This window comes from Pelophylax lessonae, assembly GCF_965119305.1.
Source record: "Pelophylax lessonae genome assembly, chromosome: 1".
Classification (NCBI taxonomy): Eukaryota; Metazoa; Chordata; class Amphibia; order Anura; family Ranidae; genus Pelophylax; species Pelophylax lessonae.
The window spans coordinates 55,266,599-55,293,458 of record NC_138768.1 but is presented as its reverse complement, the minus strand read 5'-3'; the positions used below and the strand labels follow the sequence as shown (position 1 = coordinate 55,293,458).

At 44.5% G+C, this 26,860-nt stretch overlaps 1 protein-coding gene across 1 annotated transcript in view; it reads right to left on the bottom strand.

The window, feature by feature from the left end:
- The window catches only part of MAPK4 (mitogen-activated protein kinase 4), a 91,360-nt gene extending 64,768 nt beyond the window's left edge, over positions 1 to 26,592 (bottom strand). Inside the window, exon 1 of the mRNA XM_082255104.1 lies at positions 26,025 to 26,592. Coding sequence (XP_082111230.1) covers positions 26,025 to 26,570 — 546 coding nt within the window. The 5' untranslated portion in view covers positions 26,571 to 26,592. The remainder of the gene's footprint in view (positions 1 to 26,024) is intronic.
- Between the last annotated feature and the right edge of the window lie 268 nt (positions 26,593 to 26,860).

Here is a 26,860-nt window from a genome sequence, read left to right as displayed (position 1 = left end):
CCCAAACACCCCCTGCTGGCCAGGTACAGAACTCGTATTCCGTCAGTAAGTAGAGAGTATGTGGAGCAGGGCTTCAGCTTGAAATAGGGGTCAGGAGGGGGACGGGAAGAGGGAGAGTGGTAGGGAGGCCGAGTTGCTGCACCGTGGGCCTCTGGCTTGTACTTGCCCCCTGGGCCGAAAGTTGCCAGTCTGCCCCTGGTGGCCAAGATCTCCAATTTACCTTACCATCAAGGGGGAAAACTGGAGCTATCCCTTGACTAATATGCAGTATAGCAATGGAAAGATTGTCACCAATTACACATTTCAATAACTTTGCAAGTCTGCATGACTTGTAAAGTAATGCATATTGTGGCATTGAGTTCAGTGACTTTGCCTGGGCTAAGATGATGTCATTATTCTGCTGCAGGCCAGAGGAAGCATTTCCTCAATCTCCTCTCTCCCAATAATCACATGAAACATTGTAACTTTTGCAGCAAGCCACAAGTGGAGAAATAAAGAATATTGTTAAAGTGTATCTGTAGGGAAAACAATTTTTCTTGGTTTTGGATCGAATGAGGAAGGGTTAGGCTGTCTGTGATTTTTTTGTTTCAGTCTGTGTCCTCATTGAGGGGATTCTTCACTCTATATGTACTTTTGCCCATTTTCACTAAGAAAGACAGTGAGGGTTAATCCAAAATTTTAGAACTGACCCTAGAACACACAATAAGGTAAAATCTTCCAATGGTGGTATCTGTCTAAGAGGGGAATTCCCCACACTTTGATGCCTCTAACTTCCTGTTGTGTTTCTGGGACAGAAAGTGAAAGGAAAATGTCCTTCAAAGACAGCAAGAAAAATACCTAGCCAGGGATTTTAATTGCATACTTGTAACTAAACTCTTATTGGACGAGATGGAGATGACAGGTGGTAAAGTCACAATCTCCATCTCATCCAATCAGAGAATGCTTTGTTTTCACTAAATAAATACAAGCTGTTCTGTAAATGTGGCAGTGCCGGGTGAACGACATAGATACTTCACATTCTTTGCATATGTGCCAAAAGGCGGCCTGCTGCATTGTGAACACAGAGCTTCCCTCACTCGGCACATGCGCCATTCAGTCAACACTTTGCATTCTCAATTAATGCAAAGCGTTCTCTGATTGGACAAGGTGCAAAAGTGGGGCAACCTCCTGCGTTCACTATGCACCAGGATGGTTGTTCGGTGAGGGACCTGGGAGCTTACAGAGATCATTGTAGTAGTTATGACTACTACAGTGATTCCCAGCTTCCATGGGGATTCCACAAGTATGGAACATACACAGTTACATTCTGTGCTGGTACAAGGTCATCCAGCGCCCAGGGCAAGGAAGCCAACTGCCCCCTACCCTTTCCTTAGGGTTAGGGTAAAGGCGCCCCATCACTGCAATAAACTATTGCGCCCAGGGCAACCGTCCCTCCTGCCCACCCCTTGCCCCGGCCCTGGTCACATTGGTCCAAGCTGAACTCATGTATCATTTGATTGGTTCTTCTGCAGCATACCATGTCCTTTGCTCTAAGCAAAGCCGCATATTTGTTCCACTTATAAAAAAATAAATTAGTCTTAGTTACTCTCATGTCATGGTCAATGGATGCCGCTGTTCCTCCGCGTCCTAAAAACGTTTGAACTCGTAAAAAGCGTTGCATAAAATCCGAAGGGTATTTTCATTCTTTTCTTTTAGAAAGACGGATAAAATGTTTCCACTCTAAATGGGATTGCACAAATACTGAGAGAGAGGGGTGAATGACCCCACAAAGCATCGGCAAGATTATAAAGCCGGTTAATCATACTTAGATAACCTACATTTTATTACATAACTGTGTCTTATCACAAGGCCTGGGGCTGATTACTGTGGCCAGCCAGCTCTGCATTATAACCCCATGAAATATTCAGGGAGGTATATTGTGAATGCAGCCCAGGGAGAGGAAGAACACAAGGATTACATTCACCCGGCAGAATCTTAGCTTTATGTAACCTGCAGTCTGCATGGGAAACTCAAACTCTATTCCTCTGCAGATCTATAGGGACTCTGCGTAATCCTTGCAGCACAGATCAATGCAGACGATTGTATTACAGTAGATAAAAAAAATGAGAGCGTTTTTTTCATCTATCTTTTATAATGACCAAGCATATGATCTTTTTTGAACTGCATCGATTGTGACTTTAAAATGTATCTAAACTAGAGTTGGAACCAATACGTAGAAAATGGGACTTTAACCACTTTAAAGCGGAATTCCACCTAAAAAAAAAAAAATGACATAAAAATACCCCCGGGACAGTCAGGGCTAGTGCAATCCACAATGGATAGCCTCTGAACTGTCCCGGGTTGCACTTACCTGCAAGAAGAAATACTTACCTTGAAAATGTATTGTCCAGCGCTGCCATCTCAGGTGTGGGCAGCTTGAAGCCAGCGCAATCCTCTTCTGCGTCCTCTTCGGTCCCACGATGCACTGCACCGTCACTTCTGGTGTGGGCGCGTCATCCCTCCACAGCTTCTGGGAATGCCCAGAAGCTGTTTAGAAGGGGATGACGCGCGCGCACCGGAACGGACGTCGGGCCGGTGCAAGCGCATTGATTCCTGGGAGCGATGACATACAGCTCCCAGGAATCATTGCATGCCAGGAAGTGACGACGGGCCGCGGCCGCCGAGGGGAGGAAGAGGAAGTAAGGTAAGTATATTTTCTTCTAATCCAAGGTAAGTAAAAATAAAAAAAAAAAATGCGATTATCCATTTCTTTTTAAGGTGACCCGGACCAAGAAGATGGACAGAAGTGTAATTTTAGGGTGGAACTCCACTTTAAGACCGGGCCTATTTTTGACAATTGGTGTTTACAAGCTAAAATCATTTTTTTTGCTTGAAAACTACTTAGAACCCCCAAACATTATATATTTTTTTTAGCAGAGACCCTAGAGAATAAAATGGAGATCATTGTTTTTATCACACTGTATTTGCGCAGCGGTCTTCTAAACGCAATTTTTTGGGATAAATTCACTTTTTTTAATGAAAAAATAAGAAAACAGTAAAGTTAGCCCAATTTTTTTCCATAATGTGAAAGAATGTTACGCCGAGTAAATAGATACCCAACATGTCATGCTTCAAAATTGCTTGCTTGCGGAATGGCAACAAACTTTGGTACTTAAAAATCCCCATAGGCAACACTTTTCTACATTAAAATGTCTACAGGTTACCAGCTTAGAGTTACAGAGGAGTTCTAGGGCTCAAATTATTGCTCTGTGCTCTAACGAACGATCGTGGCAATACCTCACATGTGTGGTTTGAACACCGTTTATATATGTGGGCGGGACTTCTGTATGCGTTCGATTCTGCGCGCGAGCTAACGGGGATGGGCGTTTTAATGTTTTTTTCCCTATTTATTTTATTTTAGTTTTTTTTTTTAACCACTCTACTACCGCTCACAGTAATACTACTGCGGCAGAGTGGCTCGTTCCCGTCCAGTCACGTAGTATTAACGTGACTGGACTCCTCCCCTTCTGGGCGGCACTTGCGCGCCGCCGGAGGCTCGCTCCCGCTGTTTTCATTCACAGCGGGAGTCGGGCCAGGGGAGGAGCAGCGGCGATCGCCGCTGCTCTTACCCGATCGTCGGGGATCGAGTCTGGAGATCCGCCCGCTGTGTGTAAACACAGCGGGCGGATCTCCATAGTGACAGGGAGTGACAGATCGGACTGTTCAGCATAGCTGGACATCCGATCTGTCCATGAATCACACAGTCACCTCCCCCCCTACACGTCAGTAAGCACCAGGCATACATTAACCCCTCCCTCTCCAATAAAATTAACCCCTTCCCTGCCAGTGTCATTTTTACAGTAACAGTGCATATATATAGCACTGATTACTGCAGTAATGTCACTGGTACCCCCAAAAGTGTCAAAAATGTCAGTCAGGGGTCCGGTCTGTCCGCCGCAATGTCGCAGTCCCGCAAAAAAAATCGCAGATCGCCGCCATTACGCGTTAAAAAAAAAAACACCAAAAATGACAGAAATCTTTCCCTTTGTTAGTAAACGCAATAACTTTTGCGCAAACCAATCAAAATACGCTTATTGCGATTTTTTTTACCAAACATAGGTAGCAGAAAACAAATTGGCCAAAAACTTTTAAAAAAATTGGTTTTTACATCTTTTTTGGGGGGAATTTCATATAAAAAAATGTGAAAAATATTGTTATTTTTTCAAAATAAACGCTCTTTTTTTGTTTATAGCGCAAAAAGTAAAAATCGCACAGGTGATCAAATACCACCAAAAGAAAGCTCTGTTTGTGGGAAAAAAAGGACGTAAATTTCGTTTGGGTACGGCGTCGCACGACCGCGCAATTGTCAGTTGAAGTCGCACAGCGCCGAATCGCAAAAAGTGGCCTGGACGGAAGACAGCAAAATCCTCCGGTTGTAAAGTGGTTAAACAGTTTAAAACATTTTTTTTTTTATCATTTTTATTCCTATTACAAGGAATGTAAACATCATTTGTAATAGAAATAGGCATGACAGGACCTCTTTATTGTGAGATCTGGGGTCAAAAAGACCTCACACCTCACAACTACACAAAAAAAAAAAAATTGTTGAAACAAAATCGGCCTTTGTCAACGACGATTGACGTCGCTCCAGTCCTCCAAGACCATAGAGTCAAGTGAGGACGAGATAACCCTCACTCGAATTCCTGTCACTGAGGATCCGGGACCGGATCATTTTCCCCGCTGCCGGCGGGTCCGACAAGCAGGGAAAACGGCTGGGACGTGGTGGGAGGGGGGCACCTCTTCTGCCGAACCGTAAGGGTGATCCCGCGGCGAATCCGCCGCTGGTACCACCCTTATCTGAAAGCCGATCGCCCACTGTTTTTAAAAATACCAGGGTTATGGCAGCACCCCGGTATTTAGCATCAAAGGACCGACGTAAAACTGCGGCGGGCGGTCGGTAAGTGGTTAAAAAGGCACAGACTCACATTCAAAGCCAAAATCGATAACATTACATATTTATTACAAATCCCTTAATGGGTTAGTTACCATGGTGGGTTACCAAAAAACGGTTTATGTAGTTAATGGATAAAGCTTCAATCACGTCAATCATAGGGTCCCACAGCCCACCCGTTGTTGGCACTCCCTCCTCTTCCCTGTAGCCTCCGCTCACTGACACAAGAGAGCTGGAGCTGCAGGATCAAGTGACCAGACCTGGGTGGATTAAAAATAGGTAAGTAAACAGATCGGTTTTCTACAGGCAGGATAGGTAGGAGGAGGGGAACATTTTTAAGAATAGTTCTAGTTAGGTTTTTTCCTCTGTAACAATAGGAGATCCTAGCGCCTCTTATGCATGCACTACGCCAGTCTTTCTCAACCTTTTTACCCTGAAGGAACCCCTGTAATACTTTAAGGTCTCATGGAACCCCTGCTAAGATTAGTCCATTGGTAGTCATTGGGAAAATGTCCCTTACATTAGTGATGGTCAGTGGGAAGAATGCTCCCCTTAAAGTCATGCCTCTGTTTCTGGCATGTTAGAGCTGGAACTATGCAGAACCCATCACATAGGAGGTCATTTATCCACAGCACAAGAAACCCCTAGCCACTTCTGTAGAAACACTTAGGGTTCCACAAAACCCTGGTTGAGAATGGTTGCACGTTCGTGCAGCAAAAAACAGCATTACCAGCAGCACCAGATCTAGTCTATCTGATCTGGGGGTGCAGTATAAAATTCAGGGGGCAAAATGTCAAAACTGTGTGTGAGTCATTGACAGTCTATCACACAATGTCACGACCTGGAAAACACTATTAAACAGAACCTGTGCCCCCTTATATCAGATGTCCTAATTAGAGTCCACGTTTACATAATGACTACTCATTAGAGTGCCCCCTTACATCAGGTGTCCCCATCAAGAGTACTCTCTTACATCAGGTGTCCCCATCAGAGTGCCCCTTTACATCAGGTATGCCCATCAGAGTGCCCCCTTACATCAGTTATGCCCATCATAGTGCCCCCTTACATCAGGTGCCCCCATCAAAAGTAACCCCTTACATCAGGTGTCCCCATCAGGAGTAACCCCTTACATCAGGTGTCCCCATCAAGAGTGCCACTTACATTAGTTGTCCCCATTAAGAGTGCCCCCTTACATCAGGTGTCCCCTTACATCTGGTGTTCCCATTAGAGTGCCCCTTACATCAGGTGTCCCCATCAGAGTGCCCCCTTACATCTGGTGTTCCCATTAGAGTGCCCCCTTACATCAAGTGTCCCCATCAGATGTAACCCCTTACATCAGGTGTCCCCATCAAGAGTGCCACTTACATTAGTTGTCCCCATTAAGAGTGCCCCCTTACATCAGGTGTCCCCATCAAGAGTGCCCTCTTACATCATGTGTCCCCAACAGAGTGCCCCCTTACATCTGGTGTTCCCATTAGAGTGCCCCTTACATCAGGTGTTCCCATCAGAGTGCGCCCTTACATCAGGTGTCCCCATCAGAGTGTCCCCTTACATCCAGTGTCCCCATTAGAGTGTCCCCTTACATCAGGTGTCCCCATTAGAGTGCCCCCTTACATCAGGTGTCCCCTTACATCAGGTGTTCCCATTAGAGTGCCCCTTACATCAGGTGTCCCCTTACATCAGGTGTTCCCATTAGAGTGCCCCTTACATCAGGTGTCCCCATTAGAGTGCACCCTTACATCAGGTGTCCCCATTAGAGTGCCCCTTACATCAGGTGTCCCCATCAGAGTACCCTACATGGATTGTCCTCAGAGTGCCTCCTTACATCAACTGTCTGCATCAGACTGGTTCATGGATCAGTGAATGCCCCCTCAGAAATCTTGGTGGGGTACAACTAAAATCTGGGCACAGCTCACCTCAGCGACCCCCCTAGTTGCAGCCTTGATCACCAGCCCTGCCCAGTTCACCTCTAACATCTCACAAGTTCTAGAGATGAGGAGATAAAGGGGGTTGGTGTTCTGTAGTCCTAACATACCTCCATACAATAGTGTAGTGTTACTGAAAGGGAAACAAAGGAAAAAGGTAGAACAAATAGATTTACATCTAAGGACTGATAAACTGCAATATATAACATTTTTGTTCTTGGGTTTAGATACACTTGAATCCTCTTCTCAGTGTTCACATTGTTCAGACCTCTAACCTGGAACGTCATGAGCGGCCCCTTTCCACATTTGTCATTTTAAACATCAATTGGGTATTGACAGGAGATAATGTGGAGCTGGCCGTGACTGGTATACATTATATCCCACATATCAGACCACATACAGTGGGTACGGAAAGTATTCAGACCCCCTTAGATTTTTCACTCTTTGTTATATTGCAGCCATTTGCTAAAATCATTTAAGTTCATTCTTCTTCCTCATGAATGTACACATAGCACCCCATACTGACAGAAAAACACAGAATTGTTGACATTGTTGCAGATTTATTAAAAAAGAAAAACTGAAATATCACATGGTCCTAAGTATTCAGACCCTTTGCTCAGTATTTAGTAGAAGCCCCCTTTTGATCTAATACAGCCAGGAGTCTTTTTAAGAAAGATGCAACAAGTCTTTCACACCTGGATTTGGGGATCCTCTGCCATTCCTCCTTGCAGATCCTCTCCAGTTCTGTCAGGTTGGATGGTAAACGTTGGTGGACAGCCATTTTTAGGTCTCTCCAGAGATGCTCAATTGGGTTTAAGTCAGGGCTCTGGCTGGGCCATTCAAGAACAGTCACAGAGTTGTTGTGAAGCCACTCCTTCGGTATTTTAGCTGTGTGCTTAGGGTCATTGTCTTGTTGGAAGGTAAACCTTCGGCCCAGTCTGAGGTCCAGAGCACTCTGGAGAAGATTTTGTCCAGGATATCCCTGTACTTGGCCGCATTCATCTTTCCCTCAATTGCAACCAGTCGTCCTGTCCCTGCAGCTGAAAAACACCCCCACAGCATGATGCTGCCACCACCATGCTTCACTGTTAGGACTGTATTGGACAGGTGATGAGCAGTGCCTGGTTTTCTCCACACATACCGCTTAGAATTAAGGCCAAAAAGTTCTATTTGGTCTCATCAGACCAGAGAATCTTATTTCTCACCATCTTGGAGTCCTTCAGGTGTTTTTTAGCAAACTCCATGCGGGCTTTCATGTGTCTTACACTGAGGAGAGGCTTCCGTCGGGCCACTCTGCCATAAAGCCCCGACTGGTGGAGGGCTGCAGTGATGGTTGACTTTCTACAACTTTCTCCCATCTCCTGACTGCATCTCTGGAGCTCAGCCACAGTGATCTTTGGGTTCTTCTTTACCTCTCTCACCAAGGCTCTTCTCCCCCGATAGCTCAGTTTGGCCGGACGGCCAGCTCTAGGAAGGGTTCTGGTCGTCAGAAACATCTTCCATTTGAGGGTTATGGAGGCCACTGTGCTCTTAGGAACCTTAAGTGCAGCAGAAATCTTTTTGTAACCTTGGCCAGATCTGTGCCTTGCCACAATTCTGTCTCTGAGCTCTTCAGGCAGTTCCTTTGACCTCACGATTCTCATTTGCTCTGACATGCATTGTGATCTGGAAGGTCTTATATAGACAGGTGTGTGGCTTTCCTAATCAAGTCCAATCAGTATAATCAAACACAGCTGGACTCAAATGAAGGTATAGAACCATCTCAAGGATGATCAGAAGAAATGGAAAGCACCTGAGTTAAATATATGAGTGTCACAGCAAAGGGTCTGAATACTTAGGACCATGTGATATTTCAGTTTTTCTTTTTTAATAAATCTGCAACAATGTCAACAATTCTGTGTTTTTCCGTCAATATGGGGTGCTATGTGTACATTCATGAGGAAGAAGAATGAACTTAAATGATTTTAGCAAATGGCTGCAATATAACAAAGAGTGAAAAATTTAAGGGGGTCTGAATACTTTCCGTACCCACTGTAGGTGAAATCTCTTTGTGAGTGGAGCATAATCTTACAGCTTATAGGGAATTGATTTACGTCCGCACAGCAGCTGGGTGAACTGACCCAGAAAGGACAGTTTATTGCTTTGTTCAGGCATTGTTAGGAAATAAGAGTATCTTACAGCAGTGGTGACATTAGAAAAGGAAAGCTTTCTAGGCTCCTTCACAATGCAGCATAACATTGCCCCAGAAGCAGATATCACAGCAAACAACCTAGGGAGCGACACGGGGCCCTGTGAGTGTCGGGGTTCCTGTCCTCCTACATTTCAACTATTACTTGGATGGGAGAGGCAGCACAAGGAACCAATCAGCTGTGCCACAGTACAAGGAGCGACCTGATGGGGGAAAGAGCAAAGTGACAGAGAGATGGGCACATCGGGCTGCTGCTTCATCTTTCACTGTCCAGTCACAGGCTGTGGGTGGGACAAGACCTGTAAGTAATGTTTAATTGCAGTGGAGAAAAATAAGGTCTCCACCCCTACTAGGCTAGCTGTGCTGTGTGGCAGAACTTTATGAATCTCAAGACTAGATGGACAGAAATATACATTTTTGGCAGGTAAAACAGACCAGGTGACAAATAAGAAGTCATCTTTATTTACATGGTATATGGAGTGTCATTTTAATGTTTGCACTACTGCCTTTGTGGTTCATATTTTTGCCTTGCAGCCAGTGGTAGAACTACCAGGGTCACTTGCAATTGGGCCCTGGCTTTATGCCACTGTCAGAGGGGCCCCAGCAGGTTGCTGGCTGCAAGGCTCTGAGCTGAGAGCGGCTCTCTCATACAGCCCAGAGCCTGCACTGACAGTTCCTCCTCCCTCACATGGATTGGAGAGGAGAGAGCAGATCTGCTCCTTTTCCTCCCGCCCCTCTCCTCCTGTGTGCATCGTGGGAAGTGTAATGCTAAGCAGGTGAATTTGACCATTCACCTGCTGGGCTTCACACTTCCCACAGGTCATGCAGAAGAGAGGAGAGGGGCAGGAGGAGAAGGAGCAGATTGTCTCTCTCCTCTCCAATCCGTGCGAAGGAGGAGGGAGGGGGAACTGTCAGTGCAGGCTCTGGGCTGTATGAGAGAGATGCTCTCAGCTCAGAGTCCTGCTGCGGAGGCACTGATAGGCAGCACTAATAAGAAGCACTACTGGGCACTGATAGGCGGCACTGATGGGCACTGATAATCATGGCACCAATAATCATTGGCCTGGCTCCCCTTTCCTCACCCAGACAAAGCATGGGTGGAAAGGACTGCTAATAACTGGCAAGTGTGTTTACATGTGATCAACAGATCATATGGTAAAGGGCCACTGTAATTGGTGCTTTACCGTGATCTGCAGACACAGAGCGAGCTAGATACACGCCACAAGAGGCACTCAGGAGGCGGGGATCTGGGAGGATGTCCATGGACGCCCTCCCAGAACTGGAAGCCTGGGGCTTGGATGGAAGGGGGCGGTCAAGGGGGCCCTTCCTGGTTTCTTGCACTGGGCCCCCGAAGGTTCTAGTTGCTTGTAGTACTAGGGCCATTGGTTCAAATCCCAAACAGTACACTACCTGCATGGCATGTTTTCCCTGTACTTGCATGAGTTTCCTCTGGGTACTCTGGTTTGCTCTCATGGTCCAAAGACCATGCTGGTAGGCTACTTGGCTCCTGCCCAAATGGGCCCCCATATGTGTATGTATGTACCTAAGGCAGGGGGACTTTAGACTGTAAGCTCCTTGAGGGCAGGGACTGATGTGAATGTAAAGAGCTCTGTAAATTGACTCACTCTATAAATACCTATATTAAATAAAATTTGATAACAAAATATTAAATACTAGAATAAAAAAATAAATAAAGACATTGCAATACAGAAACCAGTTCTGCAGTAAAACAGCAGGAGAGGTCAGGATACATACACAGCTTTAATGACTAAGACAAAAGACAGCTCCTTTATCTTTGCAACGGTTAAACCATCTTCATTAGTTCTGGACTTTCTAATTATAAAACTCAGCATGCTTTGCAAACTGCGTGCCATGGATGCTTCCTACATTCAATTTGTATTGCAATATAAAGGCTTTAAAATGATATACAACTTCCGTTTATAAACCTATAAATATGATAAACTAAAACTGACAAAAAAATATATAATGGTCTCCGTTTTGTAATCTGTAATTTTTGTTATTGGCAAGTGCTCACTTATACCTGCTGATATGCCGGAGATCCAAGCTGTGTCTCACTTGCCATAGTGTCTCATTCCCCCCGCTGAAGATGGAGGGAGGGGGTCTCACTTCTACTGCTATATTCTCTGTATTGTAAAATAAATGAAAATGTTCAGACAACTCTGCATTTGAAATAGCAGCAGCACGTCGGAATAGCTGAGAAATCACTTGCAGAGTACAGAAGAAATATCTTATCCACCTGTCCTAAATTCATATATTAGCTGTTTTAATCTTTCCTAATATCACCAGGTCCTAGTACGTGCCTAAGTTACTGGATGGGTACTGGGCAGTGATGGTATGATCTAGTGGCGGCTGGTCATACGGGGTGCAGGGGCGCCGCCCCCCCTATCCATGCGTCTGGCCCCCTAATCTACATGCGGGGCGCCGAAAGCATGGAGTTCAATGGGGATTTTTTTTGTTAGCCACGTGATTAGAGCCAGAGGCTCTCACAGGCTAAAAAAAAGGGTGGACCCTGCGCCCCGAGCCCACCCAGTTGTGTGACAATAGTGCAGGAAAATTCGCTATGGTCACAGGGATCCTCCTCCTGGCCAATCAGGAAGCGGGTTTTCAGACCTGTTTCCCGACTGGCCGGAAGGAGAAGCCATGCCATTGGGCATGGAGGAGGAGGGAGGAGACGGAGTAGGCGGGGAGGGAACCGAAGCTGCCGCCGCCTGCTGCTGCATCCAGGCAGGTTGAGTGAGCGGGGGGGGGGGTCCTCTCCTCTCCTGTCTTCCTGTGGTCCGGGGGGTATGGTGTGCGGCCTGGTGTGGTCCTGGGGGGGGGGTCTGCTGCCCCCCCCCCCCCGGTCCATGGAGCACCAGTCGCCACTGATCTAGGAGAATCAAAGTATCCTCCTGGCACAAGAGGCGAGTATACACAACTAGCTGGCAAATTTAATAATAAGGAAGGCAGGGTTAAAACTGAATCTTTTCCTTTTTTTTCTGTAGTCCACATGTTATATAAAAACAAGCAGTTTGAGCTGAAATCCTCACCTTTAACCATGACTTGCAATACCTATTCTTCACCATAAGATGCCCTCAGTCTTCCAGGTTGAATAACATTTATCATCACTCAGTCCCGAAGATTGAGGATTATACTGCGAGTGCAGGGTGTGATGGTTCTACCCAGTAAGTGGGTGTGTCACGATAGCGCTCTTCATTCACAATGTACTGGTGTGAATAAGTCAGGAAGGGGTGACCATTTTTGTGGGGGAAACCAAAAAGTTAGGCTTTAAATTTAAAGTTAGATGTTCAAGTTAGGTTAGGATTGTGTAACCTTGCCCATATGGAAGAAAAATGTATTTCCAATATATTTAGGGAAAAAATATTTTGAAATATATTGAATATGGCCAAAATTGTAGCATTTGAAATATATTTCCAATATATTTGGGAAAAAATAAAAAATGTTTTTTTTTTAAAATATATTGTAAATATATTTTTCTTCCATGTGGGTGGGGCAGGATATTGTTCTTTGCTTGCCTAGTCACAGCTGGTGCATAGCTGGCTGTGTCCCACTGCCCATTTCTGTTTGCCCCTTTGCTCCTAAGCGCCACCTACTGTGACACAGCCAGAGCTTGAAAGAGAGGATCCCACTGCACTAATGACAGCAATGGGCAGTGAGAATTATTAGGGCATTAAGCCCTTTTTTTCAAACTCTGAATATGTCACTATGTAGGTGGTGTTTGAGAGGAAGAGTTCCACATTGATGGGCAATGCTACTTAGGCGAAGCACAATGGGCCAAGCCTGAGGAATCCAGTACTGTTGATGCCCGCTGTAGGGTCTTCCCAACCTGGAAAGCCCTAGGCTAATTTTTATTATGGCACTGCCCCACCATTGAGAGCCTCAGGCTATAATCATATAGCTCCAAAAAGCAATGTGCCTTCTCTTACTTTTTTTTATACACAGCAATGTAACCCACACACTACTTACACACTATATAATATATCTACATTATGCATTAAATATTTATCTCAGTGCTTCGATTAGACAGGAAATGTCAACATTAGGTCCATTAGAGCTGGCATAGGTCATATTCAAATGTTGACCCAGGGATGTATCCGATTATCATTAGTGGTCAAACGATGTTTTTTTTTTGTCCCCATTAAAGGATACGTACACTTGAGCTGGCCATAGACAGTTTGAATCTTGGTCAGTTCAGCAGGGAACGGCTGAGATTCGAGCAATGCATGGGCAGGCTAATTGTATCCACGTTGCTTGGTTGATCAACTTGGGTACAGCCAGCATGTCAGATTTTTCATGCAATTATTGCCAGCGGCTATAGCTGCTAGCAATATTTACTGTGTGTTTTCCTGGCTGGGACAGCTAACCCTGCCCCCCCTTCAACCTGGAGAACACAATAGCTTTGTGGGAGCTATTTCCCTCATCAAAACTTACAGCCACTGCCAGGAAGGCTTATGAAGGTGGGGGGGGGGGGGTTTACACTAGTGATCGACCGATATTGTTTGTTTATTGCCGATACCGATATTTTGGTCATCGCATATTGGTATTTTTTTTTTTTTTTTACAGGTACTCTTGTGGAGAGATCTGGGGTCTAAAAACCCAAACCCCTCCTCTGCACTTAAAAGCATTCAAAACGTCAAGATTGGCTGTTTTGAATGCTGTAATTTTTTTGAATTTGGCACCGAGTACCCAGTGTAATTCCGTAAAGCCTTTATTGGTAAAAGTGCATACAAATGGGTACTCACAGTTTAAAAGTAGTAACAAACGAGATAGGAGATCCTTGGAACGCAATGCGTTCCACTCAAGTACCGGAACCGGAAGTGATACAACGGCACTGTACGTGTTTCGTCACAAGGCGTCCTCGGCAGCGGATCTCCTATCTCGCTTGTTACTACTTTTGTATGCACTTTTACCAAAAAAGGCTTTACGGAATTACACTATAAGCCTTTTTTCTTGCCCCATATGACCTACCTGCCCTAACCCCGTCCTGATTGGCTGATGCATACCTACAGACCACTGGAGGTTATACCCCCTTTGAGTGTGGACCATCACAGGATCCTGAATACCTTTTAAAGAGCCCCTGTCTATCCCGAGACCCCACGGAGGACCCCTGGTATATTCATACCTACAGAGGGAACAAGGATCCACTTGAGTGATCGTTCTCCTCAATTTATATCCGCTTTATACCCCTGTGTGGGGTGGGTATGTCCAGTGAGTGGGCTACTTACCCTAGGGGTCACTAAGCACCTCACCCACCACGGGGCCACCTCCGACTTCTATGTGTGAAGATTTAGTCACCTATATTCGCTTACATTTGTTTATGGACTTTCACCCAGTCACCTTAAGAGCCGGTTCACACTGCTGCGACCATAAGTCGCCCCATGTCGGAGCGACTTTTTACCGCGATTTTACCGCGATTTTACCGTGACTTTACCGCGGCTTCAGCGGGACTTGTGAATTATTTTGCGCGACTTATATGACAGGCGACTTTGTGTTTGGCCAATCAGAATATGATGTGTTGTGACCTAATTCCCCTTTTCTGTTTTTTTTTTTACTCATTTCCTCATTGCCCACCAGTGCCACGTATGTGTCCACCAGTGCCACTGCCCACCAGTGCCACGTATCACTCTCCACCAGTGCCACTGCCCACCAGTGCCACGTATGTGTCCACCAGTGCCACTGCCCACCAGTGCCACGTATCACTCTCCACCAGTGCCACTGCCCACCAGTGCCACGTATGTGTCCACCAGTGCCACTGCCCACCAGTGCCACGTATCAGTGTCCACCAGTGCCACGTATCAGTGCCACGTATCAGTGTCCACCAGTGCCACATATCAGTGCCACGAATCAGTGTCCACCAGTGCCACGTATCAGTGCCACGTATCAGTGCCCACCAGTGCCACATATCATTGCCACTAATCAGTGTCCACCAGTGCCACTTATCAGTGCCACTTATCTGTGTCCACCAGTGCCACTCACACAGACCAAGCAGAGATAATGGAATATACTGTATATACCATTACATATATACATATATATATATATATATATATATATATATATATATATATATATATATACCATATAGGCATGGCTGCAATGTGAGGAATGCCTGGCTAATCTCTTTCTTCTTCCTGGAAAGTCTGATAACAAGGTCGCTTCAATTAAGATAAGGAGGCGACTCCCATTGAAGTCTATGGGACAAGTCGGATCACAGGTGGTCTAGTACAGGACCCTTTTCTGAAGTCGGAGCGACTTCAGTAGTGCCAATTAGGACGGCACTGATTGATTAACATTGCTTTTGTTATGTCAAGCGACCTGGGGCGACCTGGGGCTACACAAGTCGCCTCACAAGTCGTGCTAGTGTGAATGGGCTCTAAATTGATTTTCTCTGATTTTGTGTACTGGCATATGGACTTTTTTGCCAGTTGATACTTTGTCACTTTAAGTGCACTAATCACTTTATTGTACCTTTTGGTTGATACAATTTTATCTGATTTTGTGCACGTTGCCACTTTATTGTCATCTCTCACCATACTGCACCTTATCACTATTGAGATATACATATTTTTTGTGTGCACTATAACACACTTTCTTTGCATATTTATTAACTTATCTATTTATTGCACCTGTGCTGCACTTCAACTTTATTAATTATATATTATATATTTTTTATTTATTTTATTGTCCACATATTGTGTACTTTGATTATTTATTTTATACACTGGTACCCCTCTAATACATACCCCTACATACTATTAGTAGGCAGCGCCATTCCCCTACCTTTATTTTTCCATTTTATATAGCCTCTGGTTATAGTCTAGGGAGGCTGCAGCCCATCCATTTATTACACATCTATTTCCCTAGCGCGGGGTTTACCACCTTCAATCTCATATTTTACCAAACATTGGATAATATATTGCGCTCTTGTGTCCTAAAATTAACTTTAGTGTATCTTTTACTGTAAATATGTGCTAAATAAGCTGTTGTGCAAATGTCAAAAACTGGAACTACCGCTATTTTATTCTCCAGGATCTCTGCTTTCAGAAAATAGCTCATGTTTGGGGGTTTTAATTAACCACTTGCTGATCAACCACCATACTTATCCTGCTGCAGGTCGGCTTTGTTATGCAAAATGACGTACCTGTACGTCGTTTAACACGACAGATAGTGGGGGCGCACGCGGGGGGAGGGGAAGCCAATCAGCGGGTTCGGCGGCCGCGATGGCCGCCGGGGACCTGTGATCGCTCCCCGTGGAGACAGAACGGCGGTCTGCCGATGTAAAGACGGCAGACCTCTGTTCTGTCAGTGATGAACACAGGGATCCGGTGTTTCTCTTATTTAGGAAAACACGTCTCTGTGTTTATCCAATACATAAATCTCCCCCACAGTTAGAAAGACCCCCTAGGGACACATTTAACCCTTTGATCGCCAGTGTCAGTACAGTAACAGTGCATATTTTTAGCACTGACTACTTGAGTAATGTCACTGGTCCCCCCAAAAGTGTCAAAAAATGTCAGTTAAGTGTCTGATCTGTCCGCCGAAATGTCGCAGTCCCACTAAAAATCGCAGATTGCCGCCATTACTAGTAAAATTAAATAAATAAATATAAAGGACATAAGGCCCCGTTCACATAGGGGCGATGCTACTCGGAGCGGCCGCCTCGGACTTCATAACATTGAAGTCTATGGCGGTCGCCTCCAGGTCGCCCCAAAGAAGCTCCGGACCCTTTTTCTAAGTCGGAGCGACTTGTGTCGCTCCTATTAGAACGGGTCCACAGCTTCCCTATGGGAGGCGACCTACGGCGACCTGTGAGGCGACCAGAATACAAATTGGCCTAAAATTATGAAAAAATTTGATTTTTAAATATTTTTTATTGGGAATGTTATATAGCAAAAAGTAAATATTGTGTGTTTTTTTTTTTTTTTTTTTCCAGAATTGTCGCTCTTTTTTTGTTTATAGCACAAATTAAAAAAAATATCGCAGAGCTGATTAAATACGACCAAAAGAAAGCTCTATTTGTGGGAAAACAAATGACATCAATTTTATTTGGGTACATGGTTGCACGACGGAGCAATTGTCAGTTAAATTAGCGCAGTGCCGTATCACAAAAAATGGCCTGGTCATTACAGGGCAAATCCTTTCGGTCCAGAAGTGGTTAATCTGCAGGCCTAAAATTATTATTTAAATGTGTGCAAAAACAGCTGCGGCAGCCATAGGGTTAAGGTTGAATGCAATGGACATTTTTCCAGCCTAAGGAACCCTATAGAACTATATGACCTATTCTTTATAAGACGTGTTTATGAAGGCATATCATGTAAACCTTTGCTTTTAGACCTCATGCACACTGGGCATTTGGCATTTTTTATTTCTGCCCCTAAATGCCCCTGCATGTTAGCCTATGTGTCCGTGCACACCTAGGCATTTAGAGGTGTTAAGAGGCAGGAAAAAAAAGCCTACTGCCAGCACCTATAGTAGTAGCAGTGTTTTGGCAGAAAAACCGTATGACATTCCTAGACATGCGTAAGCGCACTTTAACCACTTCTGAACCGGAAGATTTTCCCCCTTAATGACCAGGCCATTTTTTTTGCGATTCTGCGTTATTTTAACTGAAAATTGCGAGGTCATGCGACGCTGTACCCAAATAAAATTGATGTCCTTTATTCCCCACAAATAGAGCTTTCTTTTGGTGGTATTTGATCTCTTCTGCCATTTTTATTTTTTGCGCTATAAACAAAAAAAGAGCGACAATTCTGAAAAAATAAAACAATATTTTTTAACATTCTGCTATATAACATTCATATAAAAAAAAAAAATGTAAAACAAATTTTTTTTCATCATTTTAGGCCAATTTGTTTTCTGCTACATATTTTTGGTAAAAAAAAATCCCAATAACCGTATTTTGATTGGTTTGCTCAAAAGTTATCGCGTGTACAAACAAGGGGAAAGATTTATGTCATTTTTATTTATTTATTTTTTCTACTAGTAATGGCGGCGATCTGCGATTTTTATCAGGACTGCGACATTGCGGCGGACAGATCAGACCCCTAACTGACATTTTTGGGGAGGACCAGAGATATTACCACAGTGATCAGTGCTAAACATATACACTGTTGCTGTAATAATGACACTGGCAGGGAAGGGGTTAACCCTATGGGTGATCAATGGGTTAAATGTGAGCCTAGGGGAGTGATTCTAACTGTGGGGGGTGTGGCTTGTGAAATGACTATAGGGCCTTTTAACCCTTTATAGAAGGATCACATGAGCTCTGTGATCATTTCAGGAAGAAGGACGGTCGGCTATGTTTACAACAGCCTACCGTCCTTCTCTCTCAGCGGGGAAACTTTTGGGGGGACCAGTGACATTACTACAGTAATCAGTGCTAAAAATATGCACTGTTACTGTAATAATGACACTGGCAGAGAATTGGTTATAGCACTGATTACTGTAGTAATGTCACTGGTACCCCCAAAAGTGTCAAACATGTCAGTCAGGAGTCTGATCTGTCCACCGCAATGTCGCAGTCCCGCAAAAAAACGCAGATTGCCGCCATTACTAGTAGAAAAAAAAACAATAAAAATGACATAAATCTTTCCCTAGTTTGTAGACGTGAAAACTTTTGCGCAAACCAAAATCAAAATATGCTTATTGCCATTTTTTTTTACCAAAAAAATGTATCAGAAATCAAATTGGCCTGAAATGTTAAAAAATTTTGATTCTACATTTTTTTGTAATTTAGCAGAATGTGAAAAATATTGTTTTTTTTTTTTTTTGTCGCTCTTTTTTTGTTTATAGCGCAAAAAATAAAAATCGCACAGGTGATCAAATACCACCAAAAGAAAGCTCTGTTTGTGGGAAAAAAGATCAATTTTATTTGGGTACAGCGGCGCACGACCGCACAATCGTCCTTTAAAGTAACGCAGTGCCAAATTGCAAAATAGGGCCTGGCTTCCGGTCTTAAAGTGGTTAATAAAGTTTTTTTTTTTTTTTCTTTTTTAAAGTACAACTATAAGAAAATTATAGTCATTAAGAGCTTTTATTAATTACTCGAATCAGTAAAACATATTTAAAAACTTACATTTTTTTATCAAAACTTTCTAACTTTCAGGCAAGTTTCTGCAGAAAAATATACAGGAGGATTCCTTATATTGAGGATAATATCTGTCGTGTTGATGAAGGAGAGCTCTGTGTTCGGCTCAGGGGGAGATGGAATTTATGCCCTGGCTAGCTGACAATATTTCATGTGAGACGCAGAATATTTCCACTACATCTACAAATCGCAGAACCCATGAAGGATAATGACAATAGCTGAACAGATGCAGGAATTTCCCTCTTAAAGTGACACTGAATGAAATCCTTATTCTCGAAAAATAAGACAATGGCTTGGAACCAGGAGCAGTAACATCACCCATTGGCTCCCTATGGCCTATCTGCTGTCTGTGCTTCCTCCTCTCCCCTGCAGCTGGCGCTGGCTGACCTAGGGAAGCCGGTACACTTGACCGAACCGGAACAGGCTGAAATTAGGTAAATATATATTATATTACATATATATATATATATATATATATATATATATTTTTTTTTTTTTTTTTCTTACACGGGTTAGTTAGCATACACTATATTGTCAAAAGTATTGGGACGCCTGCCTTTACACACACATGAACTTTAATGGCATCCTAGTCTTAGTCCGTAGGGTTCAATATTGAGTTGGCCCACCCTTTGCAGCTATAACAGCTTCAATATCAGATTGGAATCCTGCGAGCTACCCCCCTAATCTAGATTTTACAACTGCAGCAAACACCTCACAATCCTCAGAAATATATTGTATTTATAGCTATAACAGCCTCAACTCTTCTGGGAAGGCTGTCCACAAGGTTTAGGAGTGTGTCTATGGGAATGTTTTACCATTCTTCCAGAAACACATTTGTGAGGTCAGGCACTGATGTGGATGAGAAGCCCTGGCTCGCAGTCTCCGCTCTAGTTAATCCCAAAGGTGTTCTATCGGGTTGAGGTCAGGACTCCGGTTGAGGTGAGGACTCTGTGCAGGCCAGTCAAATTCCTCCACCCCAAACTCGCTCATCCATGTCTTTATGGACCTTGCTTTGTGCACTGGTCCAAATCATTTGGTGGAGAGGGGGATTATGGTGTGGGGTTGTTTTACAGGGGTTGGGCTTGGCCCATTAGTTCCAGTGAAGGGAACTCTTAAGGCGTCAGCAAGACATTTTGGACAATTTAATGCTCCCAACTTTGTGGGAACATTTGGGGATGGCCTCTTCTCAATATTGAACCCTACAGACTAAGACTGGGATGCCATTAAAGTTCATATGTGTGTAAAGGCAGGCGTCCCAATACTTTTGACTATAAAGTGTAGGTGTTAGGGGGAGGGAACATTTTTGCGACTAATTAGCTTTAGTCTGAATAATGTAAAGTCAACCCTTTGCTTTGGACTACCTGGGCAAAACACGGGTTCATTTTAACCCAACCCTACAATGGAACCTGTAACCTTTTTCTAGCTCCTGTAAAGTCAGAAGGTTTTTTTTATCTTAATGCATTCTGTGCATTAAGATAAAAAACCTTCTGTGTGTAGCAGCCCCCTAATGCTTACCTAAACCCCCCTCTCGATCAAGCGATGTCCACGATCGAGACTCCATCCAGCCTGCGGACGCGCTGGCTGGTTGCTCGGGTCTCCCGGTGGGACGGGAGACCCGGGCAGAGCCGTGGAAGGCGGCGGGTGCGTCCCCTCCCGCTCGCTGGGGTAACGATCGAGCAGCTCCCAAATCCCGCATCGGTCATTACCGCAGGAAAGCCGACCGCTGGCTCTAAAAAACGGTACCGGGGTGATGCCTCTAGGTATCACCACGGTACAACCACTTAAAGTCAGCCGACATAGACCTACGTGGCTGGTCGGTAAGTGGTGAAAGTACCTATAGGTAAGCCTTATTAAACATGCTACCCAGAGCTCTGCATCTTTAAACTTTAAATCGTCCCCCCCCCCCTATATATACACAAGAGCAGACAATGAGGATTGCAGCAAAGTCTAATGCATGGATTCCCAGGACCTGCTAAACATGTATAGATGCTCTAGTCACATCACATTTTCCACACATTATCGGCCGTGTTAAATAAAGAACTGTGTACACATCATGAGATGTGCATCTATTTATCTGTTTATAGCAGTGGTCTCCAAACTGTGGCCCAGGGGCCAGATGTGCTCATTATTTTGCCTTTAACTGGTCACCATACCTTCCACTGATGCAGGGCACTTTTCCTCCCACTGACCCCAACAGTGGGGCTTAATTCCTTCCACTACCACCAACAATGGGGCTTAATTCCTTCCACTGCCACCAACAGTGGGGCTTAATTCCTTCCACTGACCCAAACAGTGGTGCTTAATTCCTTCCACTGATGCCAACAGTGGGATTTAATTCCTTCCACTGACCCCAACAGTGGGGCTTAATTCCTTACACTGACCCCAACAGTGGGGATTAATTCCTTCCACTGACCCCAACAGTGGGGCTTAATTCCTTCCACTACCACCAACAATGGGGCTTAATTCCTTCCACTGCCACCAACATTGGGGCTTAATTCCTTCCACTGACCCAAACAGTGGTGCTTAATTCCTTCCACTGATGCCAACAGTGGGATTTAATTCCTTCCACTGACCCCAACAGTGGGATTTAATTCCTTCCACTGACCCCAACAGTGGGGATTAATTCCTTCCACTGACCCCAACAGTGGGGTTTAATTCCTTCCACTGACCCCAACAGTGGGGTTTAATTCCTTCCACTGACCCCAACAGTGGGGTTTAATTCCTTCCACTGACCCCAACAGTGGGGATTAATTCCTTCCACTGACCCCAACAGTGGGGATTAATTCCTTCCACTGACCCCAACAGTGGGGTTTAATTCCTTCCACTGACCCCAACAGTGGGGCTTAATTCCTTCCACTGACCCCAACAGTGGGGATTAATTCCTTCCACTGACCCCAACAGTGGGGTTTAATTCCTTCCACTGACCCCAACAGTGGGGTTTAATTCCTTCCACTGATCCCAACAGTGGGGTTTAATTCCTTCCACTGATCCCAACAGTGGGGTTTAATTCCTTCTACTTACCCCAACAGTGGTGCTTAATTCCTTCCACTGACCCAAACAGTGGGGCATAATTCCTTCCACTGCCACCAACAATGGGGCTTAATTCCTTCCACTGACCCCAACAGTTGGGTTTAATTCCTTCCACTGATCCCAACAGTGGGGTTTAATTCCTTCCAATTGACACCAGGACATTTTCTACTTCCACAGTCTAGCCCCCTCAACGTCTGAAGAACAGTAAACTGGCCCTTTGTTTAAAAATCTCTTTAACCCGTGATCTATAGTAAAGGTGGTAAAGGTTAAAGCAACACTTCCATCACCAAAAAATAAAAGCCCAAAAGCAGTTCCCTGTAACAAAAAACTGTAAAACCCACCTCTCTGTTGGCCTGCATCTTCTATCTCTGCTGAAGCCCTACAAGCTCTGTTGGAAGCTTCAGCATGTAACACTTCTGGGAGTATCAGATACCTGTGTACCCCCACTGTGCACTTTGGTTCCACCCTCTGTTCCTTGCTTTGGTACAGAACAGTAGTGACGTAAAGGGTAAATGGATGAAACCAAAGCAATCAGTGGGGAACACAGGCATCCAACACTCCTAGAAGTGTTAAATGCTAAAGATTTGAATAGGGACTGCAGTGATTCAACAAAGCAAAGATAGGATATGCGGGCCACTGGAGAGGTGGGTACAATACAACCTCTATTCAGCTAGCTGCTTTTGGAATTTTTGGGGGGAAATTACAGTGTCACTTTAAGGTAGGAGCTAGGTTAAGGTTAGTTTAAAGCGTATTTTTAGCCCACACCTTTTCTTTTTGTTTTGGGTAGACTAAGAAAGGGTTAGAACACCTGTCTTTTTTTTTTTCTTGCTGTTTGTGTCCAGTTTGTAGATTTTTTCTCACTTGCTGTCTCATAGGCACAGCTGCAGAGCATGAGTTTTAGCTAGAGTCAGATTTAATGTTACAGCTGTGTTTATATTAAGGGTTAGATTTTTGGAATGTGATTCAATTTGTTTTTGGTTTTAGGCTTCAGTTTTCGGCATTTGCATCCAAAACTGCTAATACACCATTAACTATATACTGTACATACACACAATATACTGTATATACTGTACACTGATCCCTGCAGCTCCACCAGGGGCGTAACTACAGGGGTTGCAGGGGTTGCAGGGGTTGCAATTGCAACCGGGCCACATGCTCCAGGGGGCCTGTGCGGCTCCCCTGTACACCTGGATAGGCGGTGGGGGCAGCATTTAGAGAAGTCACTGTCCTCCTTTCTCCTCCTGTAGTAGCTGCAGGGGGAAAATGGAGGAGATTGGTTCCTCTGTATGCTGCCCCCGCCATTCCTCCTATCCAGTTCACTTGTGTTCTGCTGTCTCTGGGCCCCTGTGTGCTCCCCTGATTCCCCCCACCCCCCCAATGTGCTGCCGGCTTCCTCCCACCCCTCTCCTGCCAGCTACTGCAGGGGATGTGTCACAATAGAGAACCAGGAAGGGGGTCGGTAAATATGTAATTTACCAGTTCATTCCTTTTCTGAATGGATAGAGTCAAAGTTAGTGACATTGTAAAAAAATACAATAAAATGATAAAAATAAAAATATTATTATTATTATTAATATAAAAGATAAAAATAATACAATTAAAATAGCAAAAAATTAAAACTACTGACACCAGTGGGTGAACCTCCAGGGTCACAAAGGTCACACTTGCAACCAAGCCCTGGCATTTGTGGGGAGGCCCCAAGATGGCAGGAAGGGAGCCCACTGCAGAACTTGTGAAAGGACCTGCAATGAGAGTAAAGGGCCCCAGCATCACTGGGAAGAGCCCCAGGCTTGAAGGGAAGGGCCCTGGCCAGGGGTCCATGGTTTCTTGCATCGGGGCCAAGAAGGTTCTAGTTACGCCTCTGAGCTCCACTATAACAGCCTTCACTTTTCTGCGAAGGTTTCCCACAAGATTTTGGAGCATGTCTACAGGAATCTGTGCCCATTTAGTCAAAGGGTCAAATACTGACATCGAATGAGAATACTTGAGCTTGTGATAGGGACTTCAGTTCATTCCAAAGATATTCAGTAGGGCTGAGGTCAGGATTCCAACTCCTCAACACCAAACCCATCAAACTACGTCTTAATGGAGCTGAGTTTTTGGCATAATGGAATAGAAAAGATACTTTCCCAAACTGTTACCACAAGTACGAAAGTGCATGATTGACTAAAACAGCCTCTCTCAACATTTTAACAAAGAGGAACCCTTGAAATAACTTTCCGGTCTCAGGGAACCCCTGCCCAAAATGACTACATCTGCAACTCATGATACATTAGTGTGATGGTCAGTAGGAAGAAAGTTCCTTACACTTTGGTCTAAGAAATTAGCCCCTTAAAGATTGAGCTTATCTGAGAGGCAGGAATTGCTCATTGCTCGGGGAACCCCTAAAAACCTCTGGAGGAACCCTAGGGTTCCCATGAAACCCTGGTCTAAAATGTATTTACATTTTGTAGCATTACCATTACCTTTCACCGGAAACTTCTGCACTAAATAACTTGCAGATGGGTACACGTGAACATATAGTTAGGTGTGACGGTCAGTTGTCTACAAACCTTTGTCTGTATAGCGCAGGGGTCTTCAACGTTTCTAAACAAAGGGCCAGTTTACTGTTCTTCAGACCTTAGGGGGCCTCACTGTGGCCATCTGGAGTAAAAAATGTCCCAACATCAGTTAGAGTAAACAATGCCCCATCTTTGGTGTCAGTAAAAGGAATTGTGCCCCATCATTGGGGTCATTGATAGGAATAGTGCCCCATCACTGGTGTCATTGGGAGGAATAGTGCCCCATTATTGGTGTCTTGGGAGGAATTGTGCCCCATTATTGGTGTCATTGGGAGGAATTGTGCCCCATTATTGGTGTCATTGGGAGGAATTGTGCCCCATCACTGGTGTCATTGGGAGGAATTGGGCCCCATTATTGGTGTCATTGGGAGGAATTGTGCCCCATCCTTCGTGTCATTGGGAAGAATTGTGTCCCATCCTTCGTGTCATTGGGAAGAATTGTGCCCCATCCTTCGTGTCATTGGGAAGAATTGTGTCCCATCCTTCGTGTCATTGAGAAGAATTGTGTCCCATCCTTCGTGTCATTGAGAAGAATTGTGCCCCATCACTAGTGTCATTGGGAGGAATTGTGCCTCATCATTGGTGTCATTTGGAGGAATTGTGCCCCATTACTAGTGTCACTGGGAGGAATTGTGCCTCATCATTGATGTCATTGGGAAGAATTGTGCCCCATCACTAGTGTCATTGGGAGGAATAGTGCCCCATCATTGGTGTCATTGAGAGGAATTGTGCCCCATCACTAATGTCACTGGGAGGAATTGTGCCCCATCATTGGTGTCATTGAGAGGAATTGTGCCCCATCACTAATGTCATTGGGAGGAATTGTGCCCCATCATTGGTATATTGGGAGGAATTGTGCCCCATCATTGGTGTCATTGAGAGGAATTGTGCCCCATCATCTGTGTCATTGCGCCCTATTGTTGATGTCATTGGGAGTAACTGTGCCCCATCATTGGTGTTATTGGGAGGAATTGTGCCCCTTTGTTGGTGTCAGTGAACTATATAGTGCCCCAAGGGCTAGATAAAAGAGTAAATGGCCGCTTCCAGCCCATGGGCCACAGTTAGAGACCAATAGTATAGCATATATGCACAACTATGTTATAACAATCATTTTAAACCACCACCATTCTGTTGTAGCTTCCAATTCACTTTTAAAACAGAAAGGACTACAAGGGTGCCCAGCAAAGACTCCTAGAGCCATACCAAGAAAAATCTGATTTACTGTAGCAAAGTTGTCATGTCAATAGACAAGTATACATGATATGAATGCATCTGAACTTACCTTGTGTGAGTAGTGTTGATCCACAATCCTCGCCAGACCAAAGTCTCCAATTTTCAGTACAAGGTCCTCGGTACTGATGAAAATGTTAGCTGGTTTCAGGTCCCTGTGTAGGACATTGGCCGAGTGGATGTACTTCAGACCTCGAAGCAGCTGGTACATAAACAGCTTGGCATGTTCCTCACTGAGAGGACCTTGTTCTAAAAGATGAGCAAGATCCGTTTCCATGTGTTCTTGGATGATGTACACCACATTGTACCTAAATATATCCCCCTGCAGATCAGCCCCTCTTGGCCCTAGCACAGCATGGACCTTCACGATATTGTCATGATTAAGACGCCGGATGATCTTTATCTCCCGCAAGGCGTGCTTCATACTTCGACAGTCGCCAATGGTTATCTTCTTCACCGCCACCTTCCGAGCATTTTTGCTGTCCGTAGCCGACAGAACCAACCCGTTGGCTCCAAAACCTAAGGGCTTAAAATCCACAAAGTGGCCCCCCAAATCATAGCCGTACATGTTAGCAATGAAGTCACACTTTTCCGCCATGGTTGTTTTCCGAACGTCAAAAAAAAAAAAAAATCCCGTGTTTTTGTCTCCTTTTAAATTTTCAAGAAAAAAGGAGCTTCAGAAAATTAATCAGTAAGACCAAGTAAAAAAAAAAAAAAAAAAGCAGCAATTTTTTAAATCTTTGCAACACCAAAGATTCAGATTAAAAAGAATTTTCAGCAAAAATAGATAACCTCTAAAGATAGAAAATAACTAAAAGTTCAAAGTTCTTTTGTTTTCAAACCCAAAATATCTCATCGGCAGCAAGGCTTAGCTTGGTTATCCCACCT